The sequence below is a fragment of the Entelurus aequoreus genome, linkage group LG08 (assembly GCF_033978785.1).
Source record: "Entelurus aequoreus isolate RoL-2023_Sb linkage group LG08, RoL_Eaeq_v1.1, whole genome shotgun sequence".
Lineage (NCBI taxonomy): Eukaryota > Metazoa > Chordata > Actinopteri > Syngnathiformes > Syngnathidae > Entelurus > Entelurus aequoreus.
The window spans coordinates 49,738,524-49,759,572 of NC_084738.1; the positions used below are offsets into that span (position 1 = coordinate 49,738,524).

The 21,049-nt window shown below is 39.8% G+C and overlaps 1 protein-coding gene across 2 annotated transcripts in view; it reads left to right on the plus strand.

The window, feature by feature from the left end:
* LOC133656006 (gamma-aminobutyric acid type B receptor subunit 1-like) overlaps positions 1-21,049 on the plus strand; it is a 507,931-nt gene that overhangs the window by 270,593 nt on the left and 216,289 nt on the right. For both annotated transcript variants that reach the window (XM_062056726.1, XM_062056725.1), the window contains 3 exons: positions 1,422-1,556; positions 4,955-5,125; positions 16,485-16,586. In XM_062056726.1, coding sequence (XP_061912710.1) covers positions 1,422-1,556; positions 4,955-5,125; positions 16,485-16,586 — 408 coding nt within the window. The remainder of the gene's footprint in view (positions 1-1,421; positions 1,557-4,954; positions 5,126-16,484; positions 16,587-21,049) is intronic.

The following is a 21,049-nucleotide window of genomic DNA, read 5'->3' on the forward strand; positions in this document are numbered from 1 at the left end:
AACAAAAGCACCATGAGGATTCTGGCGGGAACTCTCGTTCAACCCTTCTTCGATTACGCATGCACCTCCTGGTACCCTAGCACCTCCAAAACCCTCAAATCTAAACTCCACTCCCACTACTTGCTGTCCATATCCTACCAAGTCAGACCTACACTGTTCCAATATCCATTTCTCTGTTCTCAATTGTTGATGACTGATGATAACAACCTAACCCCCCCACACCCCGGATTGTAAATAATGTAAATAATTCAATGTGATTATCTTGTGTGATGACTGTATTATGATGATAGTATATATTTGATAGTATATATCTCTCACATGAATCAATTTAAGTGGACCCCAACTTAAACAAGTTGAAAAACTTATTCGGGTGTTACCATTTAGTGGTCAATTGTACGGAATATGTACTTCACTGTGCAACCTACTAATAAAAGTCTCAATCAATCAATCAATCAATCAACATGCTATACGTTTACCAAACAATCTGTCACTCCTAATCGCTAAATCTGATGAAATCTTATACGTCTAGTCTCTTACGTGAATGAGCTAAATATTATTATTTGATATTTTACGGTAATGTGTTAATAATTTCACACATAAGTTGCTCCTGAGTATAAGTCGCACCCCCGAACTATGAAACTATGAAAAAAACTGTGACTTATAGTCTGAAAAATACGGTAATATTGACCATATCATAGTAGTGTCAATCGTACCTCTGGTCTCACTGCTATTGATATATTATCCCTCATCAAGAAGGCCCAGCAGAGGATATAGTTCCTGCGGCAGCTGAGGAAACTTAAGGTGCCGACCGAGATGCTGGTGCAGTTTTACTCAGCCATCATAGAGTCCATCCTGACCTCCTCCATCACAGTGTGGTTCCCCGGCGCCACAGTCCAGGATAAGAATAGACTGCAACGCATCGTACGTGCTGCGGAGAAGGTGATTGGCTGCAAGCTCCCATCCCTCCAGGACTTGTTCTCCTCCAGGACCAGGAGGCGTGTGGGTCGGATCACCGTTGACTCTTCTCACCCTGGACACACACTATTCTCCCCTCTCCCCTCAGGCAGGAGACTACGCTCCATCCAGACCCACACCTCCCGCCACCTGAACAGTTTTTTCCCCTCGGCCATCAGGCAAATGAACAATAACTCCTAACAGCAGCTCCTTGAATTCCTTGAATCCCTTCTAAGTCTATCTGATAGCTCAATCACAGCTCTTTTTATACCAAATATGTGTTATATGTGTTTTATGTCGCACGTTTGCACCAAGAAAAATTCCTAGTTTGTGAACCCGTTCTCAAACAATGGCAATAAAACTATTCTGATTCTGATTATAACCTTAATATGACTCAGTTGCATCATTATTGGTGTCGAGTGGAGTGCATTGCTATTCCTGACAGCTTCCCTATTTCTTTTCACCAGTGTGATCCCGGAGAAGCCACCAAGCTGCTTTATGACCTTCTGTACACCGAACCCATCAAAATTGTTCTGATGCCAGGTTGCAGTTCCGTGTCAACATTGGTGGCAGAGGCAGCTCGCATGTGGAACCTCATAGTGGTAAGATTGTTAAATTGTATTTATCTATTTGGAATTGATGGCCTGCTCACAGGTTTGAACCTTTCCACTTTTTCATTTCGATTGTTTCTCAGATACTGTATAGTTTTTTTTAGGCTTAGGATTTGGAATTGTCTTCTGGATAGACCAAGGTTTGCATGTATTAAAACATGTGCAAACTTGACATGCAAAGCTGATCTACTAAGTGTGTGCGCAGAAAATAGTGCCTTTTAAATGAGCAAATTAGAGAGTGCTCTCCATTTAGTTTGTCTGTCTTCATGTATATGCAGAATATATGCTGATTTTTAGTATGCCCACAAATAGTGGGATGAGATAGTAATATATAAACATTTAGCGCTTGCAAAGTGATTTGTAAAGACTGAAACTGCTTGGCGACCGCTGTTGTGTGTATAAATAAAGTTGGTATGGTATGGTATGGTATATTCAGCAAGTTTAGAACGTACGTGCATAGTGGCACAGGCATAAATGGCTGTGAGAAAGGAGGCGATTGCGCTGCAAAGACAGACAATGGAGAGGGAATCCTCCATCCTTGTGTCTCAACATATTTAGACTGTCAGAAATAAAACTAATAGACATATCATGTATTCAGCCATTTAATGTAATTTAAAACACATTCAACTGATTTGTTTCTGTGTCTGGTCTTTTTTTTTTTTTTTAATGGCACTTGTTTTTACATATATGAAAAAACTTCTTGCAATATGCATTTTCTTGCACCTGGATCATTACAAGCGCACCATCATAACACCTGCACCTCCCACAGCACACCTTCGGTGAGCTAAAAACAGTTGTATTTGTCTAGATCAGTGGTCCCCAACCTTTTTGTAGCTGCGGACCGGTCAACGCTAGAAAATTTGTCGCACGGACCGGGGGGGGGGGGGGGGGGGGGGGGGGGGGGGGGGGGGGGGGGGGGGGGTTGGGGGGGGGGGGGGGGGGGGGGGGGGGGGGGGGGGGGGGGTGTTTTTTTTTTTTTTTTTTTCCCCATAAAGAAATACAATCATGTGTGCTTACAGACTGCATCCCTGCAGACTGTATTGATCTATATTGATATATAATCTATATATTGTGTTTTTTATGCTGATTTAATTAAAAAAATTATATATATATTATTATTTTTATTTATTTATTTTTTTTTTTAATTTCTTGTGCGGCCCGGTACCAATCGGTCCGGTGGTTGGGGACCACTGGTCAAGATCACACTTCTTTAGAACAGGTGGTTGATATTATATTTGCCTGCCGCTATTCCACAACATCACTAAACAGCACAGGTTGGACCGTTGGAGCAAATTATGTCATGAATGTTAAGTGTGTCAATGGGCACAGTATACGCAAAAATGAAATTTATATCGGGCGGTCTGCACCACTTTTGCACTCTTACCAATTATGCATGCAGCTGATCACCCACAACACGCTCACTAAATACACTCGCATGTGTTTACTTTGCGCTCACTATTTACCACTCGTTGTCTGGATCTGAGTAGCTCAGACCCTAAATGTTCATGGAAAGTAAATGTAAAAATCCAGTGAATCATTTGCATTTTTTCTCTGTCCTGAGAATCAAACAGGCTGAGCAGTCTTCTTTAAACTTTACAAATTGAGTCAACAAACTTATATTATTATAATAATAATGTCACTCAAATAAATATTACCAAGTTCTTAATAGTAATTCAATTGAGGGTGGTTGTGTAAATGTTCTGTACCTAGAGAGGTCATGAGAAAAAATAATTTAGAAGCACTGTCAAAATATATGTTGATAATTTTATAATTGCATAAAATAACAAGCTTATGGAGTTATTGAAAAACATTTGCCTAAAAAACTTACAACTATTGCCACTGCTGCAAATTCCGGCAATTTAGGCCGCAACAATCACAAAAATATATGTAAAATGCATTTTATGTGTAGTAGGGTTGTGCAATATAGGCAATATAAATTATATGAATCTGGCTGATGATAGGAGCTTTAATATTATCGTTATATCGTGATAATGCATGTTTATGACACATTCTAGCGGTGTCCTGCAAATTCGACCACGACACGCGAACAAATTTGTCCTCAACGCACTGTAGCATTCTTACTAGCGGCTAATGTCGCTCCACAGGGCAAAGCCACTTCTAAGTCAGCAATCCTCGCCTTCATGGCAGCAAATACACCAAATTTCCTACAAGTATCATCCCTGGAGGACGAGGAATACCTAAACAAACGACACTACAAAGCATAGGAGGATATGCTTATCGCAAGCTAGAGCTCTTGGATGTAAACAAAGGCGGGGAGATCGATACAAATATTGACACCATCGATGCCAAGTATAATGTCATTACTGTATATGGTTTCTACTACAGTGGTTAGATTTCTATTTTTTTATTTTCACAAAATATTTTGTTGTTTTTGTAATTGCTTACAAACTTAAAATAAGTCCTGGACACAAGAGGACATTAAGGGCAAATAAAAACCATTTAAATCAGAGCCAATGGTAGGAAATAATAATAACTAATTATTGATATTGTTATACTACCATCCTGTGTTTTTGTCTGATTATAATTGTGTTAAAAAAATGCAATCAATATCAGCCTTGGTATGACAATACTGCCTCTGTAACTACTTTGAATCAGATACCCAGTAGTATGAGTACAACTAATGTAAAGTGTTGAAATAATAGAATGATTAGTGTTCATTACATTTTAACAGAAGAGTAGATAGAAACATGTTACAACAGAGAGTAAACAGATATTATGTTATGAGCACATCAGTAGCCAAATTAGGAGCTTGTGTAACCTGGTTATATTACCAAATAATAAATTGGGATATGTATATAGTTATTGCAGGTGACTGCAATATATGTCACAATATAAATCTTAGGCCAAATTGCCCAGCCATAATATGTGGATGTTGATTTGGCTTGGTTAGTTTTGATAAAGTTATTGTTGATTGACCACCTCCTCCTCGTTTTTTCAACATAAATGTAAAATGTAAAATGTTTTCTTTTTTCCCGCACAAAAGCAATAGAATCCAAGAGATTTGTAACTTGTAAATAGTGCTACTCTTCGTGTAAATCTGGTTAATATCCTATTAATGCCACTGCGCCCTCCACCAGTCATTTTAAATCGAAGGTATACGGTATTTGTAAAGGATGAATGTGGGCCACGCCAGAGTTAACCAGTTCTCCTTATTTGTAGAAGCCAGCCAATACATCCCACATAGATGTGGGACGTATCCGTTATAACCGTCAAATCACTGTAACATTTATGCACAGAAAAGCCAACATAAATGTCAGAAACATACAAAAAAACCACACAAAAAAACACCCTGTCTCCTGGAATCAGAAGATGAAGTGTGAGGTGTTGCCACATGAGAACATCATGTTTTTATTCCCATTTCCTTTCAGCTGTCCTACGGGTCCAGTTCCCCAGCTCTGTCCAATCGCCAGCGCTTTCCTACTTTCTTTCGCACTCATCCATCTGCTACGCTGCACAACCCCACTCGAGTGCAACTATTCCAAAAGTGGAAATGGACCAAGATTGCAACCATTCAGCAGACAACGGAAGTTTTTACATCGGTGAGTCATAATTACAATGTTTAATTTTAGATGATAATACTGTCTATTGTTACAAAGTAACAGTTACTGGTTTATACATGGTGAAAAAAAAAGAAAAGTGTAGCGTTTTAGAGGCAGCTACATTCAGACCATATCATTATTTATTTTATGATAAATATTCATAATAACTAGAAAATTCCAGCCAAAAATGTGATGGGGCTAATACCTGTGCTGTGAATATGGAGCCAGAACACTGCCAGTAAGATTTGGTGTTGAAAAAAGAAATGTACATTGTAGAAAACGTTGTATTGGCACCGAAACACGTTTTGGCCACAAATAAATACAAACATTGAAAAAATAGTAGTTTTGTGGATATTTTTTTTAATCAAGACATGTTTTCGATGTCAATATTCATATTTTTATACACTTTTATTGTTTTTGTGTGTTTCAAAGGTTTTTTATGATCACTTCTCTTTTTTACGTTTTTTTTTTTTTTTTTTGCGGTTTTGCTTCTTTTTTTACGGTTTCAAACTAATGGCAGTGTTTTAGCATAAGGGGGCGGGTGCCTATGGGCGGGGCTTACAACAAGTTTACCCGGATGCAGTTTTACTGGAAAAACATCGTAGAAGAAGAAAGGACGACCGATGGCGTCTAAATCAAGTTTAAAAGTTATATGATATCTTTGTGTTCATTAGCCATACTTTTAGGATGTAGTATAAGCGGTACAGAAATTGATTATGTATTTTTAAATTATCTATGTTTGTCTCGATTTAGCCGTGATATTTGGCGAAACTCCGTATGAAACAATACTTTTTTACATTTCCACGCGGAGAGAAAAGAGTGACTTTAAAATGTAAGTGTAGCTGTATTTATTCATTTAAAACTTCTAACACCAGACATGTAAAGATTGGTGTGACATGAGTAACCTACATTTACGTTAAAATACGAGACTTCAGCTATTGTAATGTTGAGCGACCACGAGTGGTTCTTCCTCTTGTTCCCCCGAGAGAGAGCCTTATATCCAGGCTGTGGATACAATTTTTATTACACTGAACTTTTTTCATCGTTTGGAAGTAGAGCCTTACATCTGATCCATCTATTTCTTTATATGTTTACACCTAAATAGGTGGACTCATTCATGTCTTATTGAATTGTATTGCATTGTAGTGTCAATTATTATTTTGACTTGTATTAATTAATAAATATTGTGTTGAAACTAGCGCTATTGTGATTATTTTCTGTCTTAATTGCAAATAATACAACTAGGGGAATACATTCAGATATCCTAAATGCTATTACACATAATATTTACATGTGCATTTAAAAGTACAAACTACAACATATTTTTTTTTAAAATGATCAACTCTTATCATGTAGAGCTGGGGGGCTATTTAATATTAATAACAAATAAAATAGGCTGGACTTTTAGAAAATACATTTCTATGAAAAATTCAATTAAAACATCTTTTAAAAAATATCTGAGTAGTACTTTGTGATGTTGCTGTAAATAATTTAACACAAAAGACACAAAGGACCTCTGTCTTTGTGGGACATCTTGACTTCCTTCACATGTGTGTTTCTAAGAGGACATCCAACTACAGAACATCATCATCAAGTGAGCGAAGCTGATGCTTGGAAGACTGTGTTACATTTTATATAAAAATTTAGCAATGATATAATGAATCCTTCATAAACTGTATCATAACTAATAAATAGGAGTAATTGCTTTGAAGTTAATCTTATCTTTGAAGTTAATTGCTTTGTAAAGAGAATCATGTTTCCCCTATTAAGAATACCATTGAATGTATGCATCGTAATGAATCAAACCTTTAATGAATATCATAAATACATCCTAATTGTTGTGGTTTACTAGGGGAGGTGACGGCAAACATACACCAGGGGGAAGTATATACAAATATTTATTATATATATAGACAATATATATATAATAATACTAAACAATACAACTAAACTAAGGGAAGGGAGTGTGAACTAGAATACAAGAGTGTGTATGGTGTAAGACTATGTGTAGTATTTAACTGGAATGTGTGTTACCAAAGTGTTGAACGAGATACGAGGAAGTCCAGGGGGCAGACAGGTGATCCGGGATACAAGCGGGGGTCCGTGGGGCTGAGAGGGGCGTCAAGAAGTCCGAGTCCAAAGTGGGGGGTCGAGGATCAAGGGAGGCAGTCGGAATCCAGAGGGGTCCAGAGAAGTGAGGCGCACAGCTCACTTCCAAGGCGACGGAGGGAATTCTGCGGGGGACACGGGAGAAACAAGGGACAAGTAAGCCACGGAGAGGAAAACAAGACGAGAGAGCATGAAGCTTGACGCTTACGGTACACCATGAGAAAACTAAGTTCCCGCGCCGATCCTTGGGTCCACCCTGCCTTTATCCGGCACGCCCTCATCAGTCTCAGGTGTGCCGATAGCCGGTGAATGTTTGCAGCTGGCGGCTGCTGCAGGGCGGAGACGCGCACGGCGCATCCCTGGATTTGCGCGGCCGTGGGCGTGTCCCAAGGTGCGCGCAGATGGCAGGGGTCTGAGCCATAACAGTATCCCCCCCTATGGACAGATTCCAGATGTCCTGGAAGTAGAACCCCCCAAAAAACAGGAACAACAGTCAAGGGAGGGCGGAGGGGCAAACTGGTGGTGGGTCGCCGGCCCAAGTGTCCCCGAATCCACCGGGGATGAGTCTGGTGGCGGCGGCGAGTAGAACGCCGCTGAGGCCAAAGGGGCGGGCGACCCAGGAATGGCCACCATCTTGGCCGTAGGGAAGGCAGATACGAGTGGCGCCATGGTGCGTCTCGCCGGAAACGAGGAGGTGACGTCTGAGGCGAAGAGGATAAAGTCGGAGACGTGGAAGCGGCGGACGTCTTCGGCGGCGTGGAAGCGGCGGACGTCTTCGGCGGCGTGGAAGCGGCGGACGTCTTCGGCGGCGTGGAAGCGGCGGAGGTCTTCGGCGGCGTGGAAGCGGCGGACGTCATCGGCGGCGTGGAAGCGGTGGACGTCATCGGCGGCGTATAAGCGGCGGACGTCATCGGCGGTGTGGAAGCCAAAGCCGGAGACGGGGAGGGCAGCTGAGGAGCTGGCCGAGGTGCTGAAGGCGGCTGAGCTGGCCGAGGTGCTGAAGGCGGCGGAGCAGGCCGAGGGGCGAAGGTCGGCGCTGCTGGCCGAGGGGCGAAGGTCGGCGCTGCTGGCCGAGGGGCGAAGGTCAGGGCCAGCCTGGGAGCTGGTGGAGACGCGGGGGCTCTCCTGGGGACTGGTGCTAGCTCGGAGGCTAGCGCTAGCTCAGAGGCTAGTCGAGGGGCTGGTGCTAGCTCAGGGGCTAGCCGAGGGGCTGTTGCTAGCTCAGGGGCTAGCCGAGGGGCTGTTGCTAGCTCAGGGGCTAGCCGAGGGGCTGGTGCTAGCTCAGGGGTTAGCCGAGGGGCTGGTGCTAGCTCGGAGGCTAGTCAAAGGGCTGGTGCTAGCACGGAGGCTATTCGAGGGGCTGGGGCTAGCTCGGAGGCTAGTCGAGGGGCTGGGGCTAGCTCGGAGGCAAGTCGATGGGCTGGGGTTAGCTCGGAGGCTAGTCGAGGGTCTGGGGCTAGCTCGGAGGCTAGCTCAGGGACAAGTGCTGGTAGCGTGGTTGGTGGGTGAGGCCAGGCAAACTGAAAGATCGATGGTAGCGGTCTTGCTGGCCGCAGCTGAGCTACCTCACCAGCACGGCTGTCTGTACCCTTCCCCCCCTCCAAAGGCGGATTCCAGACGCTTCCAGTTGACTGAGTTTCTAAGGGTGGGAGGAGGGTGTCCAGGCGATGAGAAAATTCCTCCTTGCTCATATCGCTACTGAACATGCCTTTCCATGACAGCTCGGCAGGACAAGACAAATCCTCCGGTTTTAAGTGAAAAGAAAAGATTAAGATTAAAGTACCAATGATTGTCTCACACACACACAAAATGTGGTGACATGTGTCCTCTGCATTTGACCCATCCCCTTGGGGAGCAAGGCCATGGTGAATGGGGCAAAAATAGGAGAGAGAAAAAAAAATGTCACTGGGGGCGGGGCTAAAGTCACTGGGGGTGGGACTAAAGTCACTGGGGGTGGGGCTAAAGTCACTGGGCCGTCAGGTCCCTAATCAATTGGCGGGAACTTACTGTTGTGGTTTACTAGGGGAGGTGACGGCAAACATACACCAGGGGGAAGTATATACAAATATTTATTATATATATAGACAATATATATATAATAATACTAAACAATGCAACTAAACTAAGGGAAGGGAGTGTGAACTAGAATACAAGAGTGTGTATGGTGTAAGACTATGTGTAGTATTTAACTGGAATGTGTGTTACCAAAGTGTTGAACGAGATACGAGGAAGTCCAGGGGGCAGACAGGTGATCCGGGATACAAGCGGGGGTCCGTGGGGCTGAGAGGGGCGTCAAGAAGTCCGAGTCCAAAGTGGGGGGTCGAGGATCAAGGGAGGCAGTCGGAATCCAGAGGGGTCCAGAGAAGTGAGGCGCACAGCTCACTTCCAAGGCGACGGAGGGAATTCTGCGGGGGACACGGGAGAAACAAGGGACAAGTAAGCCACGGAGAGGAAAACAAGACGAGAGAGCATAAACCTTGACGCTTACGGTACACCATGAGAAAACTAAGTTCCCGTGCCGATCCTTGGGTCCACCCTGCCTTTATCCGGCACGCCCTCATCAGTCTCAGGTGTGCCGATAGCCGGTGAGTGTTTGCAGCTGGCGGCTGCTGCAGGGCGGAGACGCGCACGGCGCGTCCCTGGATTTGCGCGGCCGTGGGCGTGTCCCATGGCAGGGGTCTGAGCCGTAACACTAATAACCTCTTAGTGCTGAAATCAACTGCATATATAAAAGAAATTGTGAAAGTAATTAAGTTGACCAGAGTATTTTACAAAATAGTCAAAGGGTAATAAAAGTAGGTCACTGTATTATGTTTAAAAATACAAGATTTCTTTCTGAGCAGGAGATGAATCTGCCGACAGCAAAACATACAGGCCTACTCAAGATAAATGTAAATAACTACTTTTGCTTCATAACTTCATGTTTTGAAGCTTTTTTAAACTTAATTTAGATGCCTTTGTAAATTTGTTGTAACCATGTCATGATTCAGACAAAAATCCGCCAAAAATATTGTATTTTTTCAATGTTTGTATTTATTTGTTGCCAAATCTTGTTTTGGTACCAATACAATGTCAATACAACGTACATTTTTTTCTTCAATACCAAATCTTACTGGCAGTGTTCTGGCTCCATATGGGGGCCTATGGCCCCCAGGTGGATCAAAGCTAAAAAAAAACCCAACATACTAGCATCCAATGAGCATACTTGCAAGATGGAGCCAATTATCAAAATCCATGATTTGTAGGTTTATACAAAGGAAATTAGCAAACATGCTAGCATAAATCGTTTGCATGATAACGTAAGCATGCAAGTATAGAAGAAGTTAACATACTTCTATGATGGCGCCAAGTATCAAAAACCTTAATTTTTATGTTTAAACAAACAAAATTAGCTAAAATGCGAGCATGACACATTAGTGTGCTATTATTAGCATACTAACACAGAAGAAGTGAACATACTGGTGCCAAATACCAAAATCCATGATTTTATTAAATTTAAACATACAACATTAGTTAGAATGGGAGAAAACAATGTTAGCATTACCATACGAACATTAGCATGCTAACAGGATAAGTTACATACCTAACATGGCACCAAGTACCAAAATCCAAGGTTTGTAGGTGTAAACATACAACATTTGCTAAAATACTATCATCAAATGTTAGCATGATAACATTAGCATGCTCACATACATGCAAAACATAAGAAATAATCGAGACACCGTTTCTTTTTTGTACCATTTGTGCCTCATGACAAGACGCACCGAAGTCGTCAAAAGATTATTAAGGTGCACAAGCAGTGTTGGGTTAGTTACTGAAAACCAGTAACTAGTTACAGTTACTAGTTACTTTATTTCAAAAGTAACTCAGTTACTAACTCAGTTACTTAAAATGGTAAATGGGTTGTACTTGTATAGCGCTAGCTACCTTTTTTAAGGTACTCAAAGCGCTTTGACACTATTTCCACATTCACCCATTCACACACACATTCACACACTGATGGTGGGAGCTGCCATGCAAGGCGCTAACCAGGACCCATCAGGAGCAAGGGTGAAGTGTCTTGCTCAAGGACACAACGGATGTGACTAGGATGGTAGAAGGTGGGGATTGAACCAGTAACCCTCAGATTGCTGGCACGGCCACTCTCCCAACTTCGCCACGCCGTCCCCAAAACTTACACCAAAAGGTAATGCGTTACTGTGAAAAGTAACTATTTAGTTACTTCTTTTTTCCCCCTTTTTTTAAGGCTCCCATTAATGCCCTTTTAGCCTTCATATCAGTACTGTTATTGCACTGGAGAATAATACAATGTGTTGATCAACTTGACATTCATTTGCATCACTGAACTCTGCTGAGCAATGTGGTCTACATACAACACACAAAGACAAGGATATGTTTCAAAGGGCCAATTTATTTCAGGCCAGAACAAATTGACAAAACTATTTTAAATAGCTGCAACATAATGGCATTAAGTAGATAGGATCTTTGATCCTCGACACAACTTACATTTAACTAAAATGTTATTTTCTTTGTGCTCGACAAAAGAAAAGTAGTGAGAATGTTAAGACACTCGACTTCTGGCTTCACCATGATGTCATGTTAGTTGTTATGAGAGTAGCGTATGTGTGTGTGTGTGTGTGTGTGGCCCTTTAAGATATGACAGCATGTGAGGTGAGTGACGTCAGTGAGTGAGTGGGCGAGAGAGGTGAGGGAACGGCGACAGTGAGTGCGTGCAGGTGATCTAGCTTGGTGGATGGCTGCGTCCAATAAAGTCACAAAGTTGCAACAAACCGCCGGGTAAAGTGAAGGTTGTTAGCCCCGAAGTACATAGGCCCTGGAGGAACGTCTCCCCTGCGCCCCTCAACTACGGTATGGGAATCCCCCCTGCCCCCACCCACAGAAAGCACGCCTCTTCTTTTCCACCGCAGCGCTGCAATAAAACACACTCAGATCTTCTGTTTCTAGCCGATACTACATAAAAAATAACGCAGTAACGCATCATGTAGTAACGGTAACTGAGTTACTGAATATAAAAAATAACGCGTTAGATTACTAGTTACCGCAGAAACTAACGGCGTTACAGTAACGCGTTACAAAGTAACGCGTTACAAAGTAACGCGTTACTGTTACGTTAGTCCCAACACTGTGCACATGTCATCGCCCATTTTGGATTTCAGGTCCCATTTTTGGGTGGAATTGCTTTATTTTGTCATGGTCTTTTTTGTGTAACGTTCTAATCCGCACTGTTTATTTTGTCTTAGAATGTGTCGGGGGCCAATACAAATCCAGCTGCAGGTCATAAATGGAACCCGGGCCACAATTTTAGACGCCCCTGGTTTACAATGTTGTTGCACTGTTGCATTATTCTCTCTCTTAAGTTATTAATCTACTTGCTAACTTCATCTTCTTAGCTGGTTATTCTCTGCTGTAACATGGGTCTAGTTAGATTTCTGTTGAAGTGTACAGAGCATTTATTCTTTTTCGGTTTCCCGACCTTATATTGAAGGTAACTTAGCGGTTAGCATGGCTTCTCCCCTCCTCCTGCCTGAGTTTTTGCTCGGTGTGTCCGCGCTAGTTCACATTTTAGAACTGTCTGTTATTTAAAGCGGTAGAAAATGGATGGATGGATGGATGTTATTTAACATACTAAAATAATCAATATTTGGACGTTTGTCCATCAATTCAGAATTATCCACATCCCAATCGCGATGCATCTAAGAATATTTCAAGGAAGTCCCATTAAGAAACTAATTGTTTTTCCTAAATAGAAAAACTATTTTACTATTCAATTTTTACACAAGAAAAATATATTAAGTATATCCTGCCAGTTCTTAAGATAGTTTGTTAGAAATGTATTTTCAATAAAAACTTAATTTGAACAATCCTGTCATAAAAAAATATTTGTCTTAAATTAAGAATAGAACTGGCTACTTAAATTTCTAAATTTAAGAACAAACCCATAAGTTAGGAAATAAATATATTTTTAACATATATTTTAAGGAAAAATGTATGTATTAATTAATTAATGAGGGCCGCACGGTGGCTTAGTGCAGGGGTGGCCAAAGTCTGGCCCTGGTACCATTTTTGCCCCACTGCTCAATTTTCATTGGCCCTCAGCATATTGTAAATAAAAAACTGTATTCATTATCAACGAGGTGTCTACTTTTTAGATTGGTCTCCTTTTGACAAATCTAGGAATGATTGTATTTCTGCTGGACATTTTTGAAAGACATTTTCATGCAAATTATTAATAACATGCACCTTTTAAGAAATACAGAGTAAAGGGACGAGAAAATCCCTGGTTTCCCCCAGAACTGGCAGATAAGGCAAGACAAAGTAACTCTGCCACTGATTGGACATATTTTAGACAGCTTCAAAATCAATGCATTTCCTTTATCAAAAAGGCCAAATCAGAATATTTTTGGTCTGTCAACACTGGAAACCTCAACAACCCACAGAAATGTTGAAAAGTGATCAAATCTCTGTCTGTGAATAAAAACACAGCAACTTTTCCCACATTCGTACATCAAGAATCAGTGCCAGTTTATGATCGAACTGAAGTCTTAAATTGTTTTAACCAACATTTTTTATCATCCGGTTCCTTATTTGACTCAAAAGGGACAACTATAGGGAATCCTTGTACAGACTCTCCCATGTTTTCTGGAGATCCTTTTATTTTTGCTCCTTTTACTTGTCTTGAAGTGCGTAAAGCCCTAAAAACATTACACTACAGAAAGTTCCCCGGACCTGACTTGATTGAGCCTTATTTTTTAAAGCTGGCAGCTGATTTTATAGCAGAGCCACTTTCAATTATTTTTAACGCGTCAGTTAAAAACAAAGACATTCCATCAGTTTGGAAAGCTTCTTTCCCAGAGCTGTCACCATCTTGAACTCTAACTCATAATAAATAATTCACCCCTATACAATATCCTACCCTAATACCCTACTGTGCAATATTACCCTTCAAGTGCAATACATCCGACGCTGATTGTTATTTATTACTCCAGTACTCTTGTCTTGCTCTGTATATTGTACAGTATTTTGTATAGTGTTTTGTATATTGTACAGGATTGCTATTATTTTTATTGGATAGTGGTCTGTTTATTTCAATTCTTAGTTTTATCTTTATTACCTCTTGTGTAATTTATTTTTATCCCATATTTGTTCCCACTACTGCACCTTAAGTTGGAGTCCTTAATCTCGTTATATGCAAATATAATGACAATAAAGTCCATTCTATTCTATTCTATTCTAAATGTGCTTTTATCCTCCCTTAATTAAAGGGATGTGATCCAGCAGTGTTTATGTGTCTTGTGAAAAATTCTGGAATCGCCTGTTTGTGATCAGTTGAAAGAGTTCCTCTATTCAAATATAATTATTTGTAAATATCAATCAGGCTTTAGGAAACAGCACAGCACTATCACTGCTACAATGACATCATTATAAAAAACAGTACTGTGCCTCACTTTTTAATGATCTCTCCAAAGCGTTTGGCACAGTAGACCACACTGTTTTAAAACGCAGGCTCTTTCTCATTGGACCGTCAGAACATACGGTCGCTTGGTTTTCAAATTATTTAGAAAACAGGACGCAGTGTATTAAATACGAGGGCCTTTGTTCATAAAGGGGTGCCTCAGGGATCTGTTTTGCCCCTCTTATTTATCTTATACATCAATGATTTTGAACAACATTTCTGTGAAGCTAATATGCATTTTTATGCTGACGATACAATTATTTATTGAACAGGCTGCTAATTCCCTGCAGGAAGCTTTTGTAGCTGTGCAGAATTAACTTATTGACTTAAAACTGGTTCTCAATGCTGACAAGACGAAACCTATGCTGTTTTCCAAACAGGAAGGTGCCTCAAACTCCCGGTAGTGTCCACTCTTAAAGGGAATGTCACAGAAGTGGTGCATGAATTATATTTGTAATATTTTGGTGTTTTAATTGATGACTTTCTCACTTTTAAACCTTTCATTGATCAACAGGTGAAGAAACTAAAACTTAAAGCATGTTTACCATGCTTCTTTGAGGTTCATCACAAACTGTAGAGCCATGACAAACCACTGTGACTTGTACTCTCGGGTGGGATGGCCTTTTCTGTCCATTAGGAGACAGTGTCATTGGTACACTTTTATTTACAAGGCTCTTCTGGGACTATTGCCCGATTACATTTGTACATTGATTTCACAGAGAAGTACGAACTCTTATGCACTGAGATCCAACGATCAACTGTTGCTCTTTGTCCCTTTTGCTCGCACTGAGCTGGGGAAAAAACTTTTGTCTATGCAGACCCTTGTGCTTGGAACATGCTACAAAGAGACTGAAAGCTGACTGAATGTTTATCTTTAAAATAATTTAAATCTAAACTGAGAGCATTTATTTATTTATTTATGTAGTTATCTGTAACTGTTTTACTTGATTTTTTCCTGTAATTTTAATGTGTAATGTGTGTGTAACTTTGCTGCCTCTTGACCAGGACTCCTTTGAAAAATAGTTTTTATTCTCAATGGGATTTTTTCCTGGTTAAATAAAGGTTAAATAAAATTTAAAAAACAAGCATAACATTAGAACATCTTGCAATTTTAAGAGCACAGATTTCTTGTCATAAAGAAGAAGAATCTTAAATATAGAATATTTAATTGCATTTTGATTAAATGTAGCCCTGTATAAATAAATTGTATCTGAATTTATGAATCTAAATACACATTTGGTTTAGTCTTGCCTTGGAATAAGGACATTTTAATTAAATATAGCCATGTGATGTGAAGGAAAACTTGCTTAAACTTGGACCTAATTTCTTCTATTAGGAGTCATTACATTCTTATAGTCACAAGAAAAATACTTTGTTTTAAGAATTCTAGCGGAACAAATTTTGCCTACCCCATTGGCAGATTGTTTTGCTTGAAATAAGATAAGTTGTTTCTTTTTAAGATAATTTGAACTTGTTTCAAATTAACTTGTTTAGGGGTAACCTGAGTTAACAAGAAAATTTAACTTGTTTCAAAGCTGTTTTTGCAGTGTATTTTATGTGGTACTACAAAAACATGTGTATATTGTTACTGTTTGTCATGTCATTGGAACATTACATGCATGTTACTGTTTGTCATGTCATTGGAAGAAGTTAGTGGAACTGATGCAATGTTCCATGTTATCAGTAAGCCAAACTACACAGTGTCATCTGATGCAACTGTTTTTACATAGAAATAGATTTAGAAAATACATTAAAAAATATGTTTGTGTTTGACAGACCCTGGATGATCTAGAAGAGAGGGTGAAGGAAGCTGGGATTGAAATCAGCGTTCGCCAAAGCTTCCTGAGTGACCCTGCTGTGGCTGTAAAAAACCTCAAGGTACAAAGTTAACTGCTGTATATTAGATAAATCTTGTATTGGTCGGATGCAGGGACTAAAACAGTTATTTACAAAAACAAAGTCTTTATTCAAGTACTCACATCGAGAAGGCTTCAGGAAAGTATAACGTCACTTCCTGTCAATGGGAGAAGACTCAAAGAAAAAGGCTGTGCATTTGCCACTGGGGTTTTTGATACATTTGCAGATTGACCACTGATTTGTAATCACAGCCCCAGGAGAGTTACCTGGCATCTTCGAACTGAGTTTGGTCCGGTGAGAGGCATTGATTTGCTGAAATAAGGCGAGTTGGAAGAGCCGTTAGCCTCAAGCCAACGGCCCCAACACAATTCCAAGTGGTTGCCTAGCTACGACAAGAGTTTGAAGCTGTTTTAAAGTTCTCCCGACGACACAGAGTGCTATAAGTTGACAGGCTGACACGTCAAGTTGATCTCTGAACGGCGCAAGGTACGAAATTGTTGAAAAAAAACTAGTTAAAAGTGCAGCAAGTCGCTAAAGAAGCAACTGCCGTTAGCGAGCTGATACGAGAGGCCCTGACGTCAGCTCGCTGCTGCAATGTCAAAATCTAGAAGAACAATCCAAATCCTGAAACCTTCGGTGTCATCTGAATCAAATGATTCTCTAGACACAGGACACGAAAGGAAGCAAGACTTGATGCTAAAAAAAATAGTCGATGACATCGAAAATGGAAAATTAGAACACAAAGCAGACCTGGAAAGAGTAACAAGAGAATTTAAAGAAGATCTGAGAAAAGTAACATTAGAACACAAAGATCTGAGAAGTCTGCAGGAAAATATAGAGAGTCTGCAAACTCACAATAGTAACATAAGACAGTGAAGTGAAGATTCTCCAAGAGGAAGTTATTGCAGTGGAACAGGACAACACCATTTTGAGGAATACCATAGATGAAATGGATCAGTATAAACAAATGAATGATATCATCGTGACTTTCTGCAATCAATGAACATTGAAATTGACATTAATACCATCGAAACAGGCATCCCACTGAATGGAGGAAACAACAACATCACTCCTCGTGAAACTCGTTAACAGAAAATCTAAAAAAGCACTGCTGAAACAGGGAAAGAAGCTGTAGGGTACAAATATGTAGATGAATGAGCACCTCACAAAACGTAATGCTGAAATTGCCAAGAAAGCACGCGACTTGGGAAAGCAAGGAAGAATTCAGGGAAATTGGAATGCCAACTGTAAAATGTACATCAAGCTAAAAGGAGGTCCAGAAACAACAGAACTTGTTGTCCATGACATCAAGGACCTAGACAAATATTGAAGTTGACACTGCTCTGACAATGACAATGATAATGGAGTCTGTTGGAAAACAAACACCTAAATTCAACACCTACACTACTATATTCCAAGAGACCACTAAACACGACCTACATTCAGGAGCGCATCCACCTACACTTAAAGATATTATTGAAACAACATTCAAGATTGCTGAACAAGAAAATATGGAACTGAAAAACTTTTGCAACAAAGACCATAAAAAAACTGAATTTGGAGACTGATACAGATCCAGATACAACTGTTTTCTCCCACATCAGTAATAATTATTTTATTATACAGATTAACAATATAATAGCAACATTATATGTGATTTAGGGCTATATAAATAAACATTGATTGATTGATTGATATGTGATAACAAATTGTCTATTATTTATCTTAACAGCAGAAGCTCGTACACAAATTACAACTACATTTTGAAACGATTCAACAAACCCTTCAAAGTGATCACTGTCATAGAAACATGGATTGATGATAAAAAAGGAATATACACAACGGCATTGACCAGAATGGCGGAAGCGGGGATCGAACCTGGAACCCTCAAGTTGCTGGCACGGCCGTTCTACAAACCAAGCCACACCGACACAAACAAATTAAGTACTAGGCCAGGGGTGTCAAAGTCAAGGCCTGCGGGCCAGATCCGGCCCACAAATTAATTATCTATGATATTTGATTAGTATTAGAACCGGCCCGCAGGGCACAGCTGCCTGCTGCTGTTTTGCACGCACCAATACTCCATCAGTGTTGGCGCTAGGAATTTTCAAAATGGGGTCCCAGGGACCCCAACAAGTCATAAAAATGGGGTCCCATGGTAAATGTTTGGGGGGTCCCAAAACAAATGATAAATGTATGCATTATCTTGTTATATCTCACATTCTATATTGTGTTTTGGAAAAAGGTTGTCATAAACGTTAATTCATTAAAAAAATAAAGATAAAAATAAAATAAATGTTTATGCATATGTAAATGTATTCAGTTATAAACATTCATTCACTTTCTTCTTTCCTTCATGGATCTAAACCTTACAACTGCCGGTATTTTTTTCTATATTTTTATTGTAATATTTTCAGAATGTGTTTGTTTTATTATTGGCCAAAGTAAGACAAAGAAAACAATCTGAAGTTGTCTTTATTTTTTAGTTTTATTGCCATGATTTTAATAGTCCAGCCCGTGTGTGCACAGATTTTCCTCCATGCGGCCCCCGAGCTAAAATGAGTTTGACATCCCTGGTTTAGGCAAAGCGACGAGGCAGGCAGGAAGACATAATAGCTAGACGTGTTAATCAGTATCAAGTGCAAAAACATGAAAGAGAACACTCATGTTAAAGTACTGGAGGCCAACAAGGACAAAAATATGTAAAGCTTTCCAGTGTCGTGATTAGAGATGGGTATCATGGACATGTTAGCCAATAGCAGTGCTAAATATGTACTTTTGAAACACTGAAAGTATTCAAAAGAGAAAACATTTTTATTTCTATAAAATTTTGTGACAAGCAAGTTAAATACAATATTAAATCAAATATTTTATTAATATAAATATAATTACAACTAAGCTATACGACTCAGACTTCCTTTTTATTGTCATTCAAATTTGAACTTTACAGTACAGATAACAACAACATTTTGTTGCATTAGCTCATGGTAGTGCAGGATAAAAACGCAAAAAGGTGCAGATATAAATAAATACATTACTGTACAGATAAATATATTGCACTTTTGCATATGCATAACATAACATTTAGTAACATGTGATATAATCTCATTATATGCAAAGTGACATGTGTCAAGCTTTTATTTATTATATTTTTGATTATTATTGCTTACAGCTTATGAAAACTTTGAATTGAAAATTTTGGAAAATTTGGGGTCTACAAACTGTAAGCCATGATCATCAACATTCTAATAAATAAAGGCTTGACATATTTCACTTTGCATGTAATGAGTTTTGTATTTTTAGTCTTTAATCATATATTAGTTTCATGTTTGAAGTTGAATTGCTGACGTAAATGGAAATTTACACGACAGTCAATTTTTTTGAGTTTCACCTGTATATTGACTGAGTCAAAATCTGGTGGGATGAAAACATGCAACTTTTCTTTGACTACAATTGAACTTTCACATACCGAAAAAAGGAGTGTCTACTGTGGCAAATGTATGCAACATTTTAACCACAAACTTAGTCGCTGCTTGGTGACATTCGTCTAGCGCAGGGGTAGGAACCTATGGCTCTCGAGCCAGATGTGGCTCATTTGATGACTGCATCTGGCTCTCAGATAAATCTTAGCTGACATTGCTTAATGGTGCTAAATTTTACCATGAATCAATAAAGTACTTTCTATTCTATTTAACACGATAAGTAATTAATAATTCCGCTGGTAATCACAGTGTTAAAAATAACGTTCAAAATATAAAACATTCTCATGCATTTTAATCCATCCATCCGTTTTCTACCGCATCTGTTCAAGAAGTCGCATTAATGGTAAGAAGTATTTTTTTTATTATTGGTTAGCTTCAGAATAACAATGTTATTAAAAAGAATAAGAGACTTATTGTACTCTAAAGATGTTGGTCGTACTTAAAAATGCACGCGTTCAGTTGTATTCAGTGTTAAAAAATATTATATGGCTCTCACGGAAATACATTTTAAAATATTTGGCTTTCATGGCTCTCTCAGCCAAAAAGGTTCCCGACCCCTGGTCTAGCGGCAGACTAGAACTGGTGGGAGTATTGCCAGCCTCGGAGCGAGGCTGTCTCTCGCCATTTTCATCTAAATGAGAAGTCAATCATTTCAATGTAACAAATAAAAGCGCTAACATCATAGGCGGTGTTTGTTACTACCTGTTGTATTTATGTCACTACGCACGTTGTGTAATGACGCTATTCACGCCCGCCGGAATTGTTAAGAGAATTGCTTGAAAAATGGCAAGCGATTCCTAGGAATTGATTCACTGGGAACAGGTTCTGAATAACAACAGGTTTTCAATTCCCATCCCTCATAGCAACGTAGAAGCCACTTGCAAGTTGAGAGCTTTACCTACCGGCTCAGCTTACTCTTCACCACAGTGTACCGGTACAGCCACCTTATTATTGCACACTCTGGGCATATCCATCTTCAGATCTTGCGCTGCCACCTTCCCA